This window comes from Terrapene carolina, unplaced genomic scaffold (assembly GCF_002925995.2).
Source record: "Terrapene carolina triunguis isolate 2854851 unplaced genomic scaffold, T_m_triunguis-2.0 Scaffold58, whole genome shotgun sequence".
Taxonomy (NCBI): Eukaryota; Metazoa; Chordata; order Testudines; family Emydidae; genus Terrapene; species Terrapene triunguis.
In genome coordinates this window covers 34,618,610-34,637,065 of record NW_020664409.1, presented here as the reverse complement: position 1 = coordinate 34,637,065, position 18,456 = coordinate 34,618,610, and the positions used below count along the sequence as shown (strand labels likewise).

Sequence of the window (18,456 nt, the reverse complement as noted above, 5' to 3'; positions counted from 1 at the left end):
CCACTAGGGCTGCCATATTGACTCTGGCCACTAGGCCACACTGCCCTATACCCGAGGGCTGCTGCTTAGACCCCGATCCTTGAATCTCACTGTGGCAAGACCCAAGATACTGTGGTTACAGCTTACCAGACTATCAGCACACACCCTGCCCACCCCGACAAGGGACAGGGCATGCATACACTGCCACAAAATCTGACTGACATTAGAAGAGACCCAAGATCTCCTGATTCAAAGTCGCATACTTTACCAAAGGCATCCTTCCTCTCTGGTTAAGGTTCTAAAGTAAGACTCAGAATAGGGGAATATTCTCTTTCACCAATGACAAAACCTCCCAATAATTTATTTACATTTTGAGGTATATCATTAAGGAAAAGGACTAAAGACTTGTATGAATGAAAGATTAGGTCTCCAATCAATCATTTTACACTCCATATTAAACTTGCCAGAACGATGAGTCACAGCATTTTTCCTATTTAAAATGTTAATAACTTTTCAAGTTTGACTAATCACGTAATCTTTGATATCATGCCATGGATCTCAACTAGCTAAGAACTAAAATCTAGGTTCTCTTTTTATTTCTGTGAAAGTTTTTTAATTTTTTTTTTTTTAGGATACACTTGTTTAGGGTGTTATCTTTCAAGAATCCCTTGTACAATTTTAGTTCAAATTTGGTAGAAATATATATTCGCCCTAGGCCTAATCTACTAATTTTGAGGCCACTATGACATGTGGATTTTGAAAGAGGTGAGGGGAAAGACACTGAGTTTATAATGAAAAGCTCAGATGAAGCCTCAGCTACGGAATAGGATGTTGCTGCACAATGTTATTAATTCAAGTTACACTCCAAAGAGCAAAGAAAGGGGAGGGCCTCAGAAAATACTGGTCTCTTCCAGTCAATCTTTTGCATTTCAACCCTTCTATCCTGAAAATACTGTAACTCAATTTATTAAAAGCAACACTTACATATATCAGGATGAGGTAATGATGCAGTCGTTTCTTATATTTATGGGGCTAGGTTTAATCCTAAACATTGAACTGTTTGGTTATATTTGGCATTTACTCTTTTCTCTCTGCTGGCAAAAATATTTATGCTGCACCTGAGTGCATATAACTGTTGCCCAAAGAACCACAAAGCATATTCTTCCAAAGGGATTTTTGTCTAGAAAGATACGGGAAGTCTTAACTGAGTTATTTTGGTTTTACTTACTACTGTCTGTGCTACTTAAATGAAGATGGTCAGCAGTTACTCCTAGCTATTCTCTTCTGGAGCAAATAACTGTCTGTTCTATATTAAAATTCAAAAATTAGTTTTCAGTATAGCTGAAAGTATAGCTACTGTATTTGTTAGAAGACAGTTTATATGAATGGAAATAAAATCTGCAGAATGAATATTAAAATTTCTTCACCAAGAAACATTAAGTTTTTCTAAAATACTGGCACTCTGCTTGTTAGTAGTTTTTAAAAAAGCAAAATTTATGCAGATTAGTATTATAAACACATTACATAATGATTATTTGTTTATTAATAAAGCACAAATGTTTTCCATTTGCCAAATCATTTCTGATTTTGCTTAGAACAGGTAAATATCACAAAACTTATCGGTCAAATAAAATGTAAGTTTTCTAGAAAAAAACTTAAAACTAGTTATATAATTAAACTACAGGGCACTTAGTCCTGAGGCTAAAAAGCCTATTATTATTCACAGCACTTTTCACTGATCAAGAAATCAGGTTACACAATCTGTTGTGGCAGCAGAGGGATATTTATTGTTTCATATCTGCCTAAAGACCCTATCCTGCTACTACCAGAGCTTTTCTTTTTTCTTTTTTTTTTACTCCGCAGTGTTTCTAAGTATGGTGACAGCCGCATCAGGCTTTACTAGTAGCAGTGCAAGCTCAGTGAAAATCTGGGAAATATAAGTGGAAACATGAGAGACGGCTTTATTTGGCAGTGCTAAAAAAATATCAGGACAAATCGCTAAACAGTGTTGGGACAGCAGGATGAATAATCAATGAGCAGAGAGCAAGATAGAGGCTCCCTCAGATTCTGGATCGACAATCGACAACTGAGAGATTATTTTTTGCAATGGTTGACTAAATATGGTCAGGGAAGAGAGAGGCACAAGAGAGCCTGTTTGCCTGGGAGTGCATGTTTCAAATGCTTAGCTGCCTATAAAGCTGTAACAGTTTTGCTCATGCCCTCTGAGTGGGAAATACAGTTAGTTTCTTCTATAGTGTGCATGTGGGAGCCCTGACCTCACTAACAGACTTGACCTCTGGAGATGGAAAGTAGCTTCAACACAGATCTGCCTACAGTTAAGCCTGGAAACTTAACCTCAAGCAAGAACAAATGCGGTGCAATATCTAAGGAGCTGGAAGAAATCTTTTTTTTTTTTGGTCACTCCAACTTTTTCTCTGATTATTTTCATCTGCCAATGGGCTGAGTTCACCATCCCAGGGCTTCCTAGCATCTTTCCTTGGACACTTAATTCTTAGCCCAGCAGCCACAAGGTATTAATTTCTACGCAACATCATCCATATTTTATCAATCCAAGAAAGGTAGCAGCACCAAGTAAGCTTCATTGTTCACACTATTTTGCTTTGAAGTTTTATCTATTTAAGGTGGTAAGGTACTGTATTCATTGACACTTCCCCCCTACTCCCCCTCGCATATAATGAAGAGCTGAATCAGACGAACACTCAGGATGAGATGGCTGCTGCTGATGTATCTCTCTAGGTCATTACCTCTCTTCCAACTGCAAATGCTGCATGATACTAAGCTTACAGGTAATAGAACACCAGGAGGCCTGTGTTATTCTGCACATTTAAAGGATACCTATGACTTTCTGCATGTTTAACTATTATTTACTAAATTGTTTTTATTGTTATATTCGTACTTCTATTCTGGGCACAGCTTAATTTCAGTGTGTTAAAGTATCAAGCATTTGTAGTGTAAAGAGCAGGCTTAGCGAAAACTCTAGTCCAAATTTCACAGCAGATATTTGACAGATCTTTTATCAGATATGCTCTGGTAGTGTATTGCCATGCAATGATTTCTAAAAATCAAAATGATTTAATTTTAGTGAAAAGCATCACCGTACCTTAGAAATCACAACTAACTCAAACATTTTAAAACTATATTTTAAAAAAGTCAATAGTACAGTAATTCACTGCTTAGCTCCAAAACATTTGTTAGATTTTTAGTGATCTACCTTAGATGTACAAGAAAACAACCCATTTTAAACCTAGAATGTGCATGCTGTAATTCTAATGCTGCATTGCTGTTTCTCCTTGTAGTACTGTGCTAGCTACTGCCACACTCTGATTTGCTCTCTATCAGCTGCACTAGCTTTTTGTCATGGGCTGCAGAAATTTTTACTTCCACTGCTCTCCCCTTTTCTCAGGCCTATTAAATTTACTAATTTTTAAGTTTATTTCAAAATAGCGTTTCTAACACTGGAAAGGTAAAGTCTACTATAACTGACACCAACTTTTTTTTTTTTTTTTTAAACACCTACTAACTATAAATTAGGCAGTCAATCTACTTCTATCGGCTCTTTAAAAATCACACCCTGCCCGCACACTGAATGTTTACTGGTCATTAAAAGCTGATCGTGTACCTCAGAACCACATAACAGAATGTGAAGAAAGGGGATAAAATTCAATTTAAACAGATGAACATTTATCATTTATGTAAATTGACATTGATATTGCAAGCCTGAAAAAGATTCTGCGACTGAAGCAGGTGAGCGACTACACAAACTCAAAAAAACTATTCTAGAAGTGCTGAGTAAGCATTGGCTCTCACATATGACCTATGGCCCGCTAAAAGCCCAAATCCTGCCACAATCATTTTTGAAAAATTCAATGTCATCATCTTTTCAATTAACAGGATCATCAGCATTGTGGGAGTTTGGTTTTTATTTGTTTTGCTTTTTTGTTTTAAGTCTGGATCTGCAGTAGAAAGAGATACTAGACCTGGGGGAAGTGGACAGGATTTTTTGAGAGGGGGGAAAGGGGTGAAGGTTATTTCCTTCCATCATATTAGATGAGTTTATACTTCCCTTCAGGATACTAAATGCAATCTGTATACCAGCATGGAAATCTGGCAGAAGACTCAAAGAAAACTGAAGTTCTTATGGTGGACTACAATTATCCATTCCAGGAAAGTACTTTGCAAAGCCACCCATCAATGACATCTCTACCTTCAAAATTGGCCAGCCAGAATGAACACCAAGAGACAACAAAAATCTGGATAAGTGCTTCAAATGTCCATGTCATCACGGAACATGGAACTGTAATACACTTTAAGTCACTTTGCAGGTAAATTGCATTGTAAAGTTCAGTCTTAGAGAAAAAGGTTAGCTTATAACAAGTTTATTTTAAGATTGTTCTTTCAAAGAAATGACAACATGCATTCTGCATCTTCTAAGGAAAGGAACGAAAAAGCAAAATACTTTCAGATTCATTTGACAGCTAGCTGAGCAACTATATGTATTCCTGCCCAGAGTACATACTTCTTTATGTACCCATATGAACATACAATGCTATGGAATGTAAAGAAGTATGTATTTTTGGCAGGCACTGAACGACCAGTAAGAGGAAACTAAACTGCAGCTGGAAGAAACAGGTCTCCTATTGTTTGAATGACTTTCATGTGGCAAATTAACAAATTAACTTGGTACGGGTCAGATGACGCTACTGCCAAAGTAAAATCACGTATTGCTTATAAATCTTGAAACATTATCCCAAGTCACTTATTTAGAGGGTGGGTAGAGAAAGTTCTGTTATTGGTAGTAGATAAATTATGAACAAAACTTCAGAGTTTTTGTTTATAAATTCAAAATGAGTTTGGAAATGCAAATAGTCAAACTAGAAAACTCTGGATGAAATATATAGCCTATTTGCAAAACTGATTATCAATCCTATTCAGAATAATCTTTTTCACCCTAACTTTATTCAACTAAAGTAGACTTTTTTAAAGATTATCTAAAGAAACAAGGAATGTGATTAAAAAAAACCTTAAGTCTGCAGACCATGCTCTGATTCCAAAATTAAGTTTGCCTAATAATCCATAGACACTGAGTCTAGTAATAATTAACACTGTTGTAAGAAACTGCTTGGCAGTTAGTTTTTGATTTAGCAAACAGAAGAGAAAAATGTTTTCAAAATAATTTTAAATTACCATATACAAATTCTAATATTTTAGAATAAGTTTGGTGTTTCTCCAAATCAACCGTTATTAAATGCACAGAGAGCTTGGATGGAATAAACTGCAGTGTCAGGTTCATGCATGTAAAGTGACAATGCAGCGATTTCTAGGCCACAGCTGCCAGTCAGCGGATTAAGCCTAATGACAGATTCCAAAACAAAAACACAGGAATGACAGAACACAGGATTCCTACATTTTTCTGAAAAACGCAGTCTAATTTTAACAAAACTGGCTAAGCAATTCTGAATTACATATGAAATTATCAAATTTATACTGCTGCTCCTTAAACTCTTCACCTAAAATTTCAGTTTTAAATTATGAAACCCCTAGTTTGGTAAACTGTAATTGTAAAAACTATAAGGAAAATAAGAGAAAGGTGAAGCTGTCAACAGAAGCATGCCATTTATTTCTAAAAATTAATGTTAACTAAAACACATCAACAAAATCAGTCAACACAAAGAAATTTTTAAGTAACGAATGACTTGTGCTGCACTTACTCATCTATGTATAGATATTAAGGGAGACTCCGAACAGTAATGCTTGTCGTAACAGGCACAATTGGCCCAGATTAAAGAATAAAGATTCTGAGTCCACTCATTTTTTTATTTTAATTTTTTTAAAATTCTGGGATCATTTTTTGTGTCAGGAAAGGAAAATCTCAAATGTAAGAGACCCAAAGGATATTTATGCCTTCAAAGATATTAGTTTATTGGATATGTGTTCCATTTTTCAAAGGAGGCGTATTTTAATCACTACAAAATACCAAAAATTATAGATATCACCAGCTATTTTTTTTTTAAAAGTATTTAGCCGGAACTATAGAATTACACTTATATAAAAAGGAATCAAACTAATGTAACTGTATTCATAAGGTAATTTTTTATAAATTGGTCTGAGTTATTTTCCACATGATCAAATACCTTGGAATGCAGTCTGTATAGAACTCCAACCTCCAAATTACAGGCTGTTTTATAATGGAAAAAAGCTAAACTATTAGCAACTCTACTGGGTTTCATAATGCTGTTTAGCTTCTAGGCTCGTAACTGACAGATTTGTAGACTGAGAACCCAATTCACCATTGGAGTAAGTGGACAACTTCATTTACTTCTCTGAAGCTTTCCATGTTATGCCAGCAATTGATATGTAGGTTTCAATCTACATATATGACTATCTTTACTAAGGATCAAACTTATTGTGACAGGTTCTTTATAACAAGCCACTGATGCTGAATCCTCTCTTGCTATGCCATAATAAGACAGCAATTCTACTATGAAACAAAATGACAGTTCTCAGAGAGATATAAAAGTTAAAATTATATATTGACATTGCTTCTTGCTAGCTCATGTTAACATATCTCTAAGAATATACTCAGTCACTCTAAAATGTCACATCCATCACTTAGATCAGCTGTTCAATTTTAACTGAGCACATGCTGAACTCTGGGCATCTGCTGACACTGTTGTAACTCAAATATTTCAACTGTGTGACTGACAGGGATAACAGATGCTGACATTATCAAATGCTACACTGCTGTTTTCCATGGCCATTTTTTTGCCCCGATATGGCCAGTACATGAAACTGTATTGCCATCCAAAAGCACACTTGAGCAGCTGGATCTGTAAAACAGCTCCTGTATAACTGGTAAAAATAGAAGCCACTTTTATAGCGGTCTTTAATGCTTAAGTTCAAATGACACACCTGCTATGTTTCTATTAGGATAGATGGTGTAAAGAATATATTTACATAAATTTCATCACTAGACTTCACAACAAACAGATGAAGACTACACTTGACAGGAGCATTATTAGTGCATGGTTTGAACTAATGTCTCCCCGGCAAAGCTTAAAAAAAAAACCCAGGTCTTCAAATGCAATATTTGTCTGTTTAGTGTATCTATTGCAGTTTACCAGCACAAATTACCTTTAAGAAAATGCATGAAATATAGCACGTTTAACTCTACTTATAAAAAGATATGTAGTGTGTTAAGGAACCTTTAATCTAAAAGGGCTTTAGATAAAGAAAATTCCAGATTGATAACATCAGGTGTTTGTACAGAAAGAGAAAGCATGTGTAAACAGAAAAAAAATCCCTTGTACTATAATGGCATATATGGGAATTCCTAAAGTGAACGCTAAGCAGAAATGTACCAAAATGAATTAAAAGCACTTGGTATTTATAAGAGAAAGGCTACAATACTCCTCTTTCCACAACCTAATCTGTTACTTGTGCTAATCAACTATTGTACTAAAGCAGCAACAAGATATAAAGGGTGTGGGGGGGGAAGTGTTGCTTTCTCTAGTGCACTTTAATTTAATGAGTAAAAGGAATAAACGTAAGTGGCCCTAAACATAAATCCAAACACTACTCCAGAATTAAACAATCAAAAGGAAAAATGTTTAATACTGCCACTGTACTTTGACATGAGGCTAGTCTATAGTTACAAATTGTGCCTACAAAGATGCTAAAAGAGAACAGACTGGTATATTGTATAAGGCATTCTGGGGTAAATGTTTCCTTCCTGCCCTCCCTCCAAAAATGACTTAAGTTAAATCTCCAATTACTTTAAAAATTAAAAGCGAAGTGTCAATAAGTGTAACATTTATAGCTGAAAAATGTGTGTACTTTTAAAATGGTATATGTACAGTAAAAAAACTCAGCTGTTTTGTTATAAAAAGTTACAGCTTTCCTGCACTCCAATGCTTTGCTAAAGCTGGTAAAATGGAACCAAATCACCTCTTCAATGGATTTGGTCCCCTTCAACCAGCTGTAGCTATGCATTGATCACTACAGGACATCAAATATTTTCAATAATGGATTTAACACTTGTATAATGGCAACTTTGAACATGCTTCAACTATTCTGGACAGATTAAATGCACACCGTCAACAGAAGGAAACAAATGTGAAAGTATGGTATTCAGTTATACTTCAGGATGTCCCAAAGGCTGTATTTCTAGATAAACAATTACTAGTAGAATTATTTGTGTTTCACTTTCTGTTCTTATTTAGTAAAAAATGGTACCAAAGGTAATATCTATAAGAAAAAAATTAGGCATTCAAATAAATTGATTGTTCAGTCATGTATTGCTTCCTGTTTTTTCTTAAGGTTTCTCCCCCCTGCTTTAAACACAAACAAAAAGGGAGGGGGGGGGAGAGGGAAATGTACTCTACTATCATATTGATTCTGCTTCACAGGTATTCTTTTTCTAACAATATTGTACTAGAGAGGAAATCCCTCAGAGGAGCAACTGTATTTGCATCTTGTACATGTTGAGAATATTATTTACAATTAACAGATAATAAATTTGTCACTGACCTTGATGCTACATTCTAATTCGCCACCTACTCGCAGGTCTAACCCTGAGAGATTATATTCCCTCCCCACTCACATTTAGAAAAATCTTCTGTAAAAGCATTTTCTGAACTTATTTCTATACTTTAATACCTTCCTAAAGTGTATGTCTTATGTTCAGCTTCCCAAACTGAATCACATGCACTTACTGAATTAAGTGCAAATACCAAGTCAAGATAATTTTCATCCTTTTAGAAAAATGACTAAAATTTTAGCACTTCCCCCACACCCAACCTATTGCCCTGGCAACTTAGTCATCCAAATACATCTGAGAATAACCCCCCCAAAGTAATCCTGTCATTCTTACTAAGGCTAAACATACTTTTGACAAATCTCATTTCTCTATTCCATCACCACCAAACAGTTCAGTACCTCACCCATACATAACATGGATTCACCCAATACAAATACCAAAACAGAAAATAGCAAAAGGATTTCCAACTCCACTTTAAAGACATGTATAATCTCCCAAATTGTAATTACTAGTTTATGAACAAATTAGTCTCTGCAGCAAAATACATGCCATATGCTATTAAAGAAAAGTATTTGAAAAGTGCATCTTACTGTCAGACATTCAGCTTCTGTTCCCACTTAAAGCTAAACTATACTAAAATTATAACTTTGAATTATTCCTTTGATGAACTGGTAATATGGATGCCCAAAGGATGGTAGTCTGTATGGCCATTACTTAAGAAGTCCTTTTGGGCAAAAAGGCGATTCAATTTAAGATGTTAATTGCACTATTCTTTAAGTTTTATTCCCAAGACAGAATGCAGAATCAAGACGTTTGCGGCTATGGGGACAAGTGCACTCACTCACTCTTCACAGCTACATTCTTTAGCTCAAAATATTTGAAGCAACAGAAGATTTCTGGACAAGTTAAATATAACCATGGTTATGGTAATTTGGAAAATATATGATTGACCCGTAATATATACCCAAGTCCTATTTTTGTTTCTATTTGGTGCTTGTAAAATTTGGTTAAGAAGTAAGAAATGGACATATCTCAAAATTAGGGAAATGTCTTTAGAACTTTCAGCAATGGCGTTCACAATCCTTAGGGGGAAAAGGCTGAAGCTAATGAGTTTGTAACAATGTGGTATATTTAGGTGGACTCAAAAATTTTAACAAGGTTTTCTGTTAAATAAAAATGAAATTTCTACACACTTACTCCACCTATCTTGAACATAATTGTTTCTTCTTACTCAGCAATTCCTTTAAGCAAGAAGTGTATCTATGGCACATACGGAATCAGGTCTACTGTATTGTATAAATTTTACATACTATTACAAAAGCCAAGAAAACTCTTATTCTGTACTGATGGTTCTTTCATACATGTACACACACGAAGGTAAAATATCTTACTTGTTACAATAATTAAAACTCAAACATATGATCATTAAGACACTTACTGTATCCGCACAAGCACACTTTCATAGAAGGACAAATGCGGAGAAAAAAAATTCTGAATCATCTAAAACTATAGACCACTTAATTATTTACTGTCTTATTTTAATTAAATATTTTCTACTTAATATCCAAAATCAATTAAACATTTAGTGATTTTTTCAGATTATTAATTAAAACAAAACATTAGAAAGAAAGCATTAGGAAATAAGCAAAGATCAACAGAGAAACAGCAATATATTAAAACCTTGCAATTCAACATAATTCAATGTGCTAGATATAATAGGCTAATAATATCAACAAAGTTGAACCACATTTACCTCAATGATCTACAGACACGTAAAGCTATCAGAATAAAAGCTAAACTGTAATTTTACAATAGTATACCTCTATCTCCTGTGACCAAATGATGTTGGTACTCAAAATTGACAAATTTGCACAATGTTTTCTGAGAGCGAGGCTAAAGGTGAAGCATATGGTAGTGTACTGCTGTTAACTTAATGGTCTGTAGAGTGGTAGCACAAACAGCTTGTTGGTTGACTGGTTTTTTTGGGGGGAGAGGAGTTATCTTTGCTTGAGTTTCAGCCACGATGTTCACTGGCACTCTTGGGGTACTAGAATGTATGAGCCACAATGTGCATTAGTTCCAGGCCCCTACTTGCAGGTGAATGCCAAAAGAGAGGTGCGGAGGCCATTGCTGGAGACCAACTTTTAAAAAAGGTTGTTAAACCTTTATTCAAACAAACATTGCTTTACTGACACATCAACTATCACAAATCTATTTTGGGGGGGGGGGGGGTTGGAGGTGGGGGAGACTAAGTCATGACAGAACTCTTCCAGAAACTTCTAAGAGTCCTTAGCTGTATGACCCCATCTCCATACTACCCTGGAGTCTCCCCATATGAGGGAAAAACACAATAGTTGTGGTGGGGAACAATCTGGGAGTCAAATGTCTATGACAAGTCTTTTAGAACAACTGCCTTCAATACTACTGACAAGGTGCTGACAGACTTGAAGATTCTAGTGGGGTTTATACAGTTGCTCTTAATGAGGTCTGCCTGCTGTTTATTAGAAGGACTAGCAACCTGTCATAAAGTGGAATGTAGGGGTGTAGTAGACACTCAGCTGCTTCTGGATGCCAACCTGGCAAGTGTCAAGGAATCTCTTGCCATCATCCATCTAATCTTTTAATAGTAAGCGTTGCTGTATAATCCAAGCACTTCTGAAGTAAATTAAATCTATCTAAATTTGGCAAGAGGTTTGGGTCCTTTTGTGATGTGGTCTTCACACTCATGTCTGTCACCTTAAGACTAGATTACTGCAGTATTCTGCACACAAGTCTATAGCTTCAAACTATGTGAAAATTATAGTTAATCTAGTAAAACACCAAGATTTCACATGACACCATGGCAACTCATGAGGTGCAAAGACTGCACTAGCTTTAAATTTATTTCCAGATTAAGTTAATGTTCTGGTTTTGACTCAAAGCCTTAAATAGTTTATATCCCTTCTATTTAACAGACTGCCACTCTATATGTGATACAACATAACAGTTATGAACAAAGTACCCGAGCTAATAGTTCCCTAGTTTTAACTGGGAGGAGGCTGGCTGGAGGGCAATGAAACGGACAACCAATAGAAAAAGTTTGAGAGTCCTGCAGACAAAACTGCACCTGGGACTACATAAGCCACTCTGGCAAGAGAGGAGGGGCCATGAAAATTTCAGAACAAAATGCAAACCTCATGAGATTTTCTCTTAATTTCTTCTCATATCCATGTGGAAAATACTCGTCTACTCATACAAAAAATGTATGAAATAATCAAACTATTTCTTCTATAGGTTAGGAAAGAAGAAAAGGAGATTAAAAGAAAAACCACTTAGGAGGTGTTCAGTTATTTATTTATTTATTTTTATTTTTATTTATATTTAGTTAGTTAGATGAGAGCCATACAAGCACCTACATAAATCTACCCTTTCCTCTTCAGTCACAATAGTATCCAGGTACCACTGTAGGGTTCAATCAATCACTTATACCTGGAATATTTTCCCACCTCTCAATCACTGTTCTTAAGCTTGTTACTGCAGGAATGCTTCTCTGGAATGTGGGTTTGCACCACACTCTGAGAGCGGTCAGAGTCGAGCTCATTCGCCACACTGGGTTCCATCATGGAAGAAAAGGCTTCCAACTCCCAAAATTTCCCCCCTAGGATCAGACAGCCTCAGTGGCCCAATAAGCAGTTGTCCCAATGAGTAAGAGTGGTTTTGACTCCAAATACAGGGAATCTAATCTTGAGGTGAAGAACATATGGATCACGGTCACTAGGCAAGGTCCTCAGAGCAACAGCCATTGAATCCTGGCAAGCTAGAGACAGAAGATGGTACTTTTGCCTACTGCTGCTACCTAGATATCAAGGAGCACTGACTAATCTAGTAAAATGCCAAGGCTTCAGATTCTGATAGTCAGAAAGGCAAGTGCCTTCAAATGAGTGCAGCTAGTCATGTTGTCTAGTGTCTTGATTAGCTCCTTGAAGGGTTTCCTATCTTAGATACTATGGCGATGAGTGCTGTAGAAAAATTTAAGTGCAATTTTTCCTATTCTTCATAACATCATTTCCACTGGATTAAAGTATAGTTCCATTCAAAACAACTAAAACTGTTACTATCTGGTTCTGTGTTTATTATGTGCATCTGATTCCATATGGACATAGGAAAATATTTACTTGTAATTTGCAAACTGCCAGTCATGAAAATGTAAGAGTTAAAAGTCAATCGTGGTTCTCTTCTCATGTATTAGCCACAAAAATTAAAAAAGATTCTACAAGCCAACCAATACCCACAGTTACACGTCCAACTCCATTAGCTTTTCTGTTACTAAACAATTCCATTACCTTTCAGCTCAAACAAGCAATGAAATAAAAATATTAACACTTCATTTATTCATAAAATGCTGGTTTAGTTGCATGCAAATGACATCACATTTTCCATTATATTTGCACTTAATGCTAATGAAAGTGCTGGACTGAAACTCTGGAGAATGCCATTTATCCATAAATAGCTCTTCACAAGCAGTGACAGTGAAAGCTTTCCAAACAGCTTAGATCAGCGGTCATCAACGTTCGGCACGCGGCTCGCCAGGGTAAGCACCCTGGCGGGCCGGGCCAGTTTATTTACCTGCTGACGCGGCAGGTTCGGCCGATCGCGGCCCCCACTGGCCGCGGTTCACCGTTCCGGGCCAATCGGGGCGGCGAGAAGCGGCGCGGGCCAAGGGATGTGCTGGCTGCGGCTTCCCGCCGCCCCCATTGGCCCGGGACGGCGAACCGTGGCCAGTGGGGGCCGCGATCGGCCGAACCTGCCGCGTCAGCAGGTAAATAAACTGGCCCGGCCCGCCAGGGTGCTTACCCTGGCAAGCCGCGTGCCGAACGTTGCCGACCCCTGGCTTAAATCATGCAAAAAAGCCAACTACTAGAATTATTATTTACAAATGAAGATTTTAGAAAAAATGTGCAGTTACTGAACGCAACAAAACATGCTTACAGATAAACAATTAAAGAATGAACTGTTGCGCATAGGTCAAAAATGGCAAATCTACTTCAATAAATATGCTATTATAAATACATGGTTTTGATGTTTTAAATTATTGTACCATCAAGGGCAAACTTAACATGACAAACTTAAACATGCTCACTTCACACTGTACAGGGCTTTAGAGGAATATTCTTGTAACTTTGCTTTGTAAATCAGTATTTACTATTCTAAACAGAAAAGATTAAGACATTATGGTTACATGGTTAAGCACTCAAATCACATAATGGCATTGTTACAGTTGTATGTGCAACTCAAAACTGCCTACTTATGAGTGTGAATAATACAATCTTTAACTACATGACCACATATTTTTAAAATATTACACGTTTCTATAAGCTTACACATGCAACTTCATCTACTAATGTATGACAGTCTGCACATGGCAGACAGAAAAACTCATTACTATGCTAAGGAATCCTCACTCACTCAGCAACTTACAGTACTCATAGCATGTTACATGAAGACTCCTGCAAATCTGTGCCTCATTCACTGAGGTTTATAAACATATATTACATTATTACTTGAAAAATAGTAACTTAAGATCAGATGACTCAAGACAGGAATGTTATAATCACACAAGGGGACAGAGTTAAGGATACATATGGAACCATAACCATGGCATTCTCATATCTGAACGCCTACTATTCCCCCAAAGTACTTTTTATGAAATTTCCTAGGCTAATATTTTTTAATTAATTAATTAGGCCAGGACAGCCCTTGCTTCATTCGGAGCATACGTTGCACTATTAGACGCTCATGTGAGAATACAATTAACCATGCAAACCACTGTGCTCCTATGGAACCCTTGCTGACTGCACAATTTCAGAAATACCCACATTCCCAACTATATGTATCCACCATACATGCATGCACAACCCAACCAACCTTCCTTCCATTGGTAGAAAGTTGTTAAAAATACCTCTATTTCAGTTATTGTGCATGTGTAAAATACAGTTTTTAAAGCCTCCTAACTCCCAAATCTCAAATTTTCACTGAAATACTCAATGGCTCTTCTTAATAAAGATTCATTCCATTCAAAATTTCAACTTTTTACCCTCAGTTGTTCCAGCTATAGAACAGTTTAATGGTGTATATAAAAATGTTTTTTAAAATGATTGGGAGAGCATCTCCTTCCCCTCACCACATAGCCAACCATCTCACCCTTCCTTCTCATACTCAGTAGCCAAACCATTTTTACATAAAGTCTCTCCAAAATTTCACTTTTGGGTAAAAATCTGGCTTGCTACATTTCAGCATAATAAATCTACTATAAAAGTTACCGAAATACCAGAATGTGTTTTCTCATTTTTCCTCCTTTAATCAAACATCATGAACTAAACACTAAAGACAACAAGAATTTACCTGGGATTCCCTCTTAGTGCAGCATGATGGAGAGCATTAAATCCATTGTTGTTTGTAATAGTAACATCTGCCCCAGCTTCTAACAGTACAGCCAGGATGTCATCGCGCTTTTTACTTATCGCATCATGGAGCGGAGTGTCACCTTCAGAATCCTAAAAATAGAAATGATTTTCTTCAGCTTCCATATTTACCTATTTAAAAAGGAAATTTATGGGAAAAGAAGGTCTCACATGTCACTATAGGAACTAATGAGATGCAAATACAAGATAACTTTTAATGCCATTTTCCAGCACTTACAAATTATAACTTCAGTCCAGTCTGCACACTTAACACTGCTTTTTGGTCAAAATAGTTTTTGTGAAGTTTAATCACAGAACGAGGACAGTCTGAAGGAGAAGTTAATATATATGTATTTATTTATTAATTGTATTACTATAGCATCTAGGACAAGGACACCATACTACTAGGCACCATACAAATACAAAACAAAACATAAAATACAAAACAGACTGTCACTGCCCCAATGAGCTTACAATCTAAATGTAGAGTTGGACCTTGCGAGGGGAATTAAAACCAATAGTAAGAGGTTTTATAGCCATATAAATAGGAAGAAAACAAAGAAAGAGGAAGTGGGACCGCTGAAGAATGTAGATGGAGTGGAGATTAAGGATAATCTAGGCATGGCACAATATCTAAATGAATATTTTGCATCGGTCTTTAATAAGGCTAATGAAGGGCTTAGGAATAGAGGCAGCAGGTCAGAGGGGAATATAGGAGGGGGGATTGACATTACCGTATCAGAGGTGGAAGCCAAACTTGAACAGCTAAACGGGACTAAATCGGGCGGACCGGATGATCTTCATCCTAGAATATTGAAGGAACTGGCGCGAGAAATTGCAAGCCCCTTAGCAATAATTTTTAATGAATCTGTAAACTCGGGGGTGGTACCGTTGGACTGGAAAATAGCTAATGTGGTTCCTATTTTCAAGAAAGGGAAAAAAAGTGACCCGGGTAACTACAGGCCTGTTAGTTTAACATTTGTAGTATGCAAGGTCTTGGAAAAAATTTTGAAGGAGAAAGTAGTTAAGGACCTTGAGGTGAATGGCAATTGGGACAATTGGGGCAATTGGTACAAATTACAACATGGGTTTACAAAAGGCAGATCGTGCCAAACCAACCTGATCTCCTTCTTTGAGAAAGTAACAGACCTTCTAGATAAAGGAAATGCGGTGGATCTAATATACCTCGATTTTAGTAAAGCGTTTGATACGGTACCGCATGAGGAATTATTGGTTAAATTGGAAAAGATGGGGATCGATAGGAAAATCCAGAGGTGGATAAAGAACTGGTTAAAGGGGAGACTGCAGCGGGTAGTACTGAAAGGTGAACTGTCAGGTTGGAGGGAGGTCACCAGTGGGGTTCCTCAAGGTTCGGTTTTGGGTCTGATTTTATTTAATCTATTTATTACTGACCTCGGAACCGAATGTAGGAGTGGGCTGATAAAGTTTGCGGATGACACAAAGTTGGGAGGTATTGCCAATTCGGAGAAGGATCGGGATATCCTGCAGGGAGACTTGGATGACCTTGTAAATTGGAGTAATAGTAATAGGATGAAATTTAATAGTGAGAAGTGTAAGGTGATGCATTTAGGGATGACTAACAAGAATTTTAGTTATAAGCTGGGGACGCATCGGTTGGAAGTGACGGAGGAGGAGAAGGACCTCGGAGTCCTGGTTGACCGCAGGATGACTATGAGTCGGCAATGTGACGTGGCCGTGAAAAAAGCTAATGCGATCTTGGGATGTATTAGGCGAGGTATTTCTAGTAGGGACAGGGAGGTGCTGCTTCCGTTATACAAGGCGCTGGTGAGACCTCATTTGGAGTACTGTGTGCAGTTCTGGTCTCCTATGTTTAAAAAGGATGAACTCAAACTGGAACGGGTACAGAGAAGGGCCACTAGGATGATCCGAGGAATGGAAAACCTTTCGTATGAAAGGAGACTCGAGAAGCTCGGTTTGTTTAGCCTAACCAAAAGGAGGCTGAGGGGGGATATGATTGCTCTCTTTAAATATATCAGAGGGATAAATACCAGGGAGGGAGAGGAATTATTTCAGCTCAGTACTAATGTGGACACGAGAACAAATGGATATAAACTGGCCGTGGGGAAGTTTAAGCTTGAAATTAGATGAAGGTTTCTAACCATCAGAGGGGTGAAATTTTGGAACAGCCTTCCGAGGGAAACGGTGGGGGCAAAAGACCTCTCTGGCTTCAAGATTAGGCTAGATAAGTTTATGGAGGGAATGGTATAACGGGATTTTAATCAATTAGGCAATAATGTGCCATCGCTGGTAAAATGAGGGTCCGGCTGGAGAATCTTGCCTGTATGCTCGGGGTTCTACTGATCGCCATATTCGGGGTCGGGAAGGAATTTTCCTCCAGGGTAGATTGGCAGAGGCCCTGGAGGTTTTTCGCCTTCCTCCGCAGCATGGGGCAGGGGTCGCAAGCTGGAGGATTCTCTGCGACTTGAAGTCTTTAAATCACGATCTGGAGACTTCAACAGCTGAGTTAAGGGAAAGTGGGTGGGTCAGCTTTTGTGGCCTGCATCATGCAGGAGGTCAGACTAGATGACCATATTGGTCCCTTCTGACCTTAAAGTCTATGAGTCTATGAGTAAGCCAAAAGGGAAGTAGAAGGAAACAATGAGACAATATTAATCAGCATGATAGGTAATTGTCTCAGCAGGCCAGTGGCCCACTTATCAAGCTTTATGTAGGTATCACGGCAGAAGACAGTTTTAGGGAGGAATTTGGAGGAGGTAACTTTGCAGTTGTTTATGGGGAGCTCCTGTCCCAATAGAGAGGGGCAACACGTGAGAAAGCATAAAGGTGCTTTTTTGAAAAATTAACAAGTGAGTGATTGAGGCTGGAATTATTGGCCTAGCAGAGGCGGGATCTGACATCTCGATAGAGATGATAGGTAGGATGAGGATAGGGCATCAAGGGCCTCGAAAATGAAGACATGTTGTTTATGTTTGATACAATAGAGAAGAGGGAGCCAGTGGAGGGATGCAGAGACAGGCAACATGTCAAAGCAACACATTAGGAGAAAGATAATTGAAGCAGCATTCTGAGTAGATGATTGGGGCAAGAATGCAACATTAACACCAGGGAAATGAATGTTGCAATGATTGAGACATGAGTTCATCAGAGCCTGGTCAAAAGTTTTAACTGTGTGGATAGGTAGGAAAGGCTGTATCTGAGAAACGTTATGCAGAAAAAAATTAACAAGATTCACACATAGCCTGAATGTGAGGAGCTAGAGAAAGGTCTGAATCAAAGAGGACTCCCAGGTTACAGGCCTGAGCAATAGGATGGTTGTGTTGTCCACAGTGAGTGAGAGTAAGAAGTAGGGAGAAGGGAAATTAAGAACTCTGTTATAGTCATGTTGAGCTTTAGCTGTCTGCTGAATAGCCATGAGGAGATGTCAGAGAGACAGACAGATCTCAGTCTGGACAGACTCAGGTCTGGAGTAGAGGTAGA

At 37.6% G+C, this 18,456-nt stretch overlaps 1 protein-coding gene across 1 annotated transcript in view; it reads right to left on the bottom strand.

Moving 5' to 3' along the window:
- Nucleotides 1–18,456, bottom strand: part of MIB1 (mindbomb E3 ubiquitin protein ligase 1) — a 116,537-nt gene that overhangs the window by 54,815 nt on the left and 43,266 nt on the right. The window contains exon 12 of the mRNA XM_026661557.2: nucleotides 14,918–15,069. Coding sequence (XP_026517342.1) covers nucleotides 14,918–15,069 — 152 coding nt within the window. The remainder of the gene's footprint in view (nucleotides 1–14,917; nucleotides 15,070–18,456) is intronic.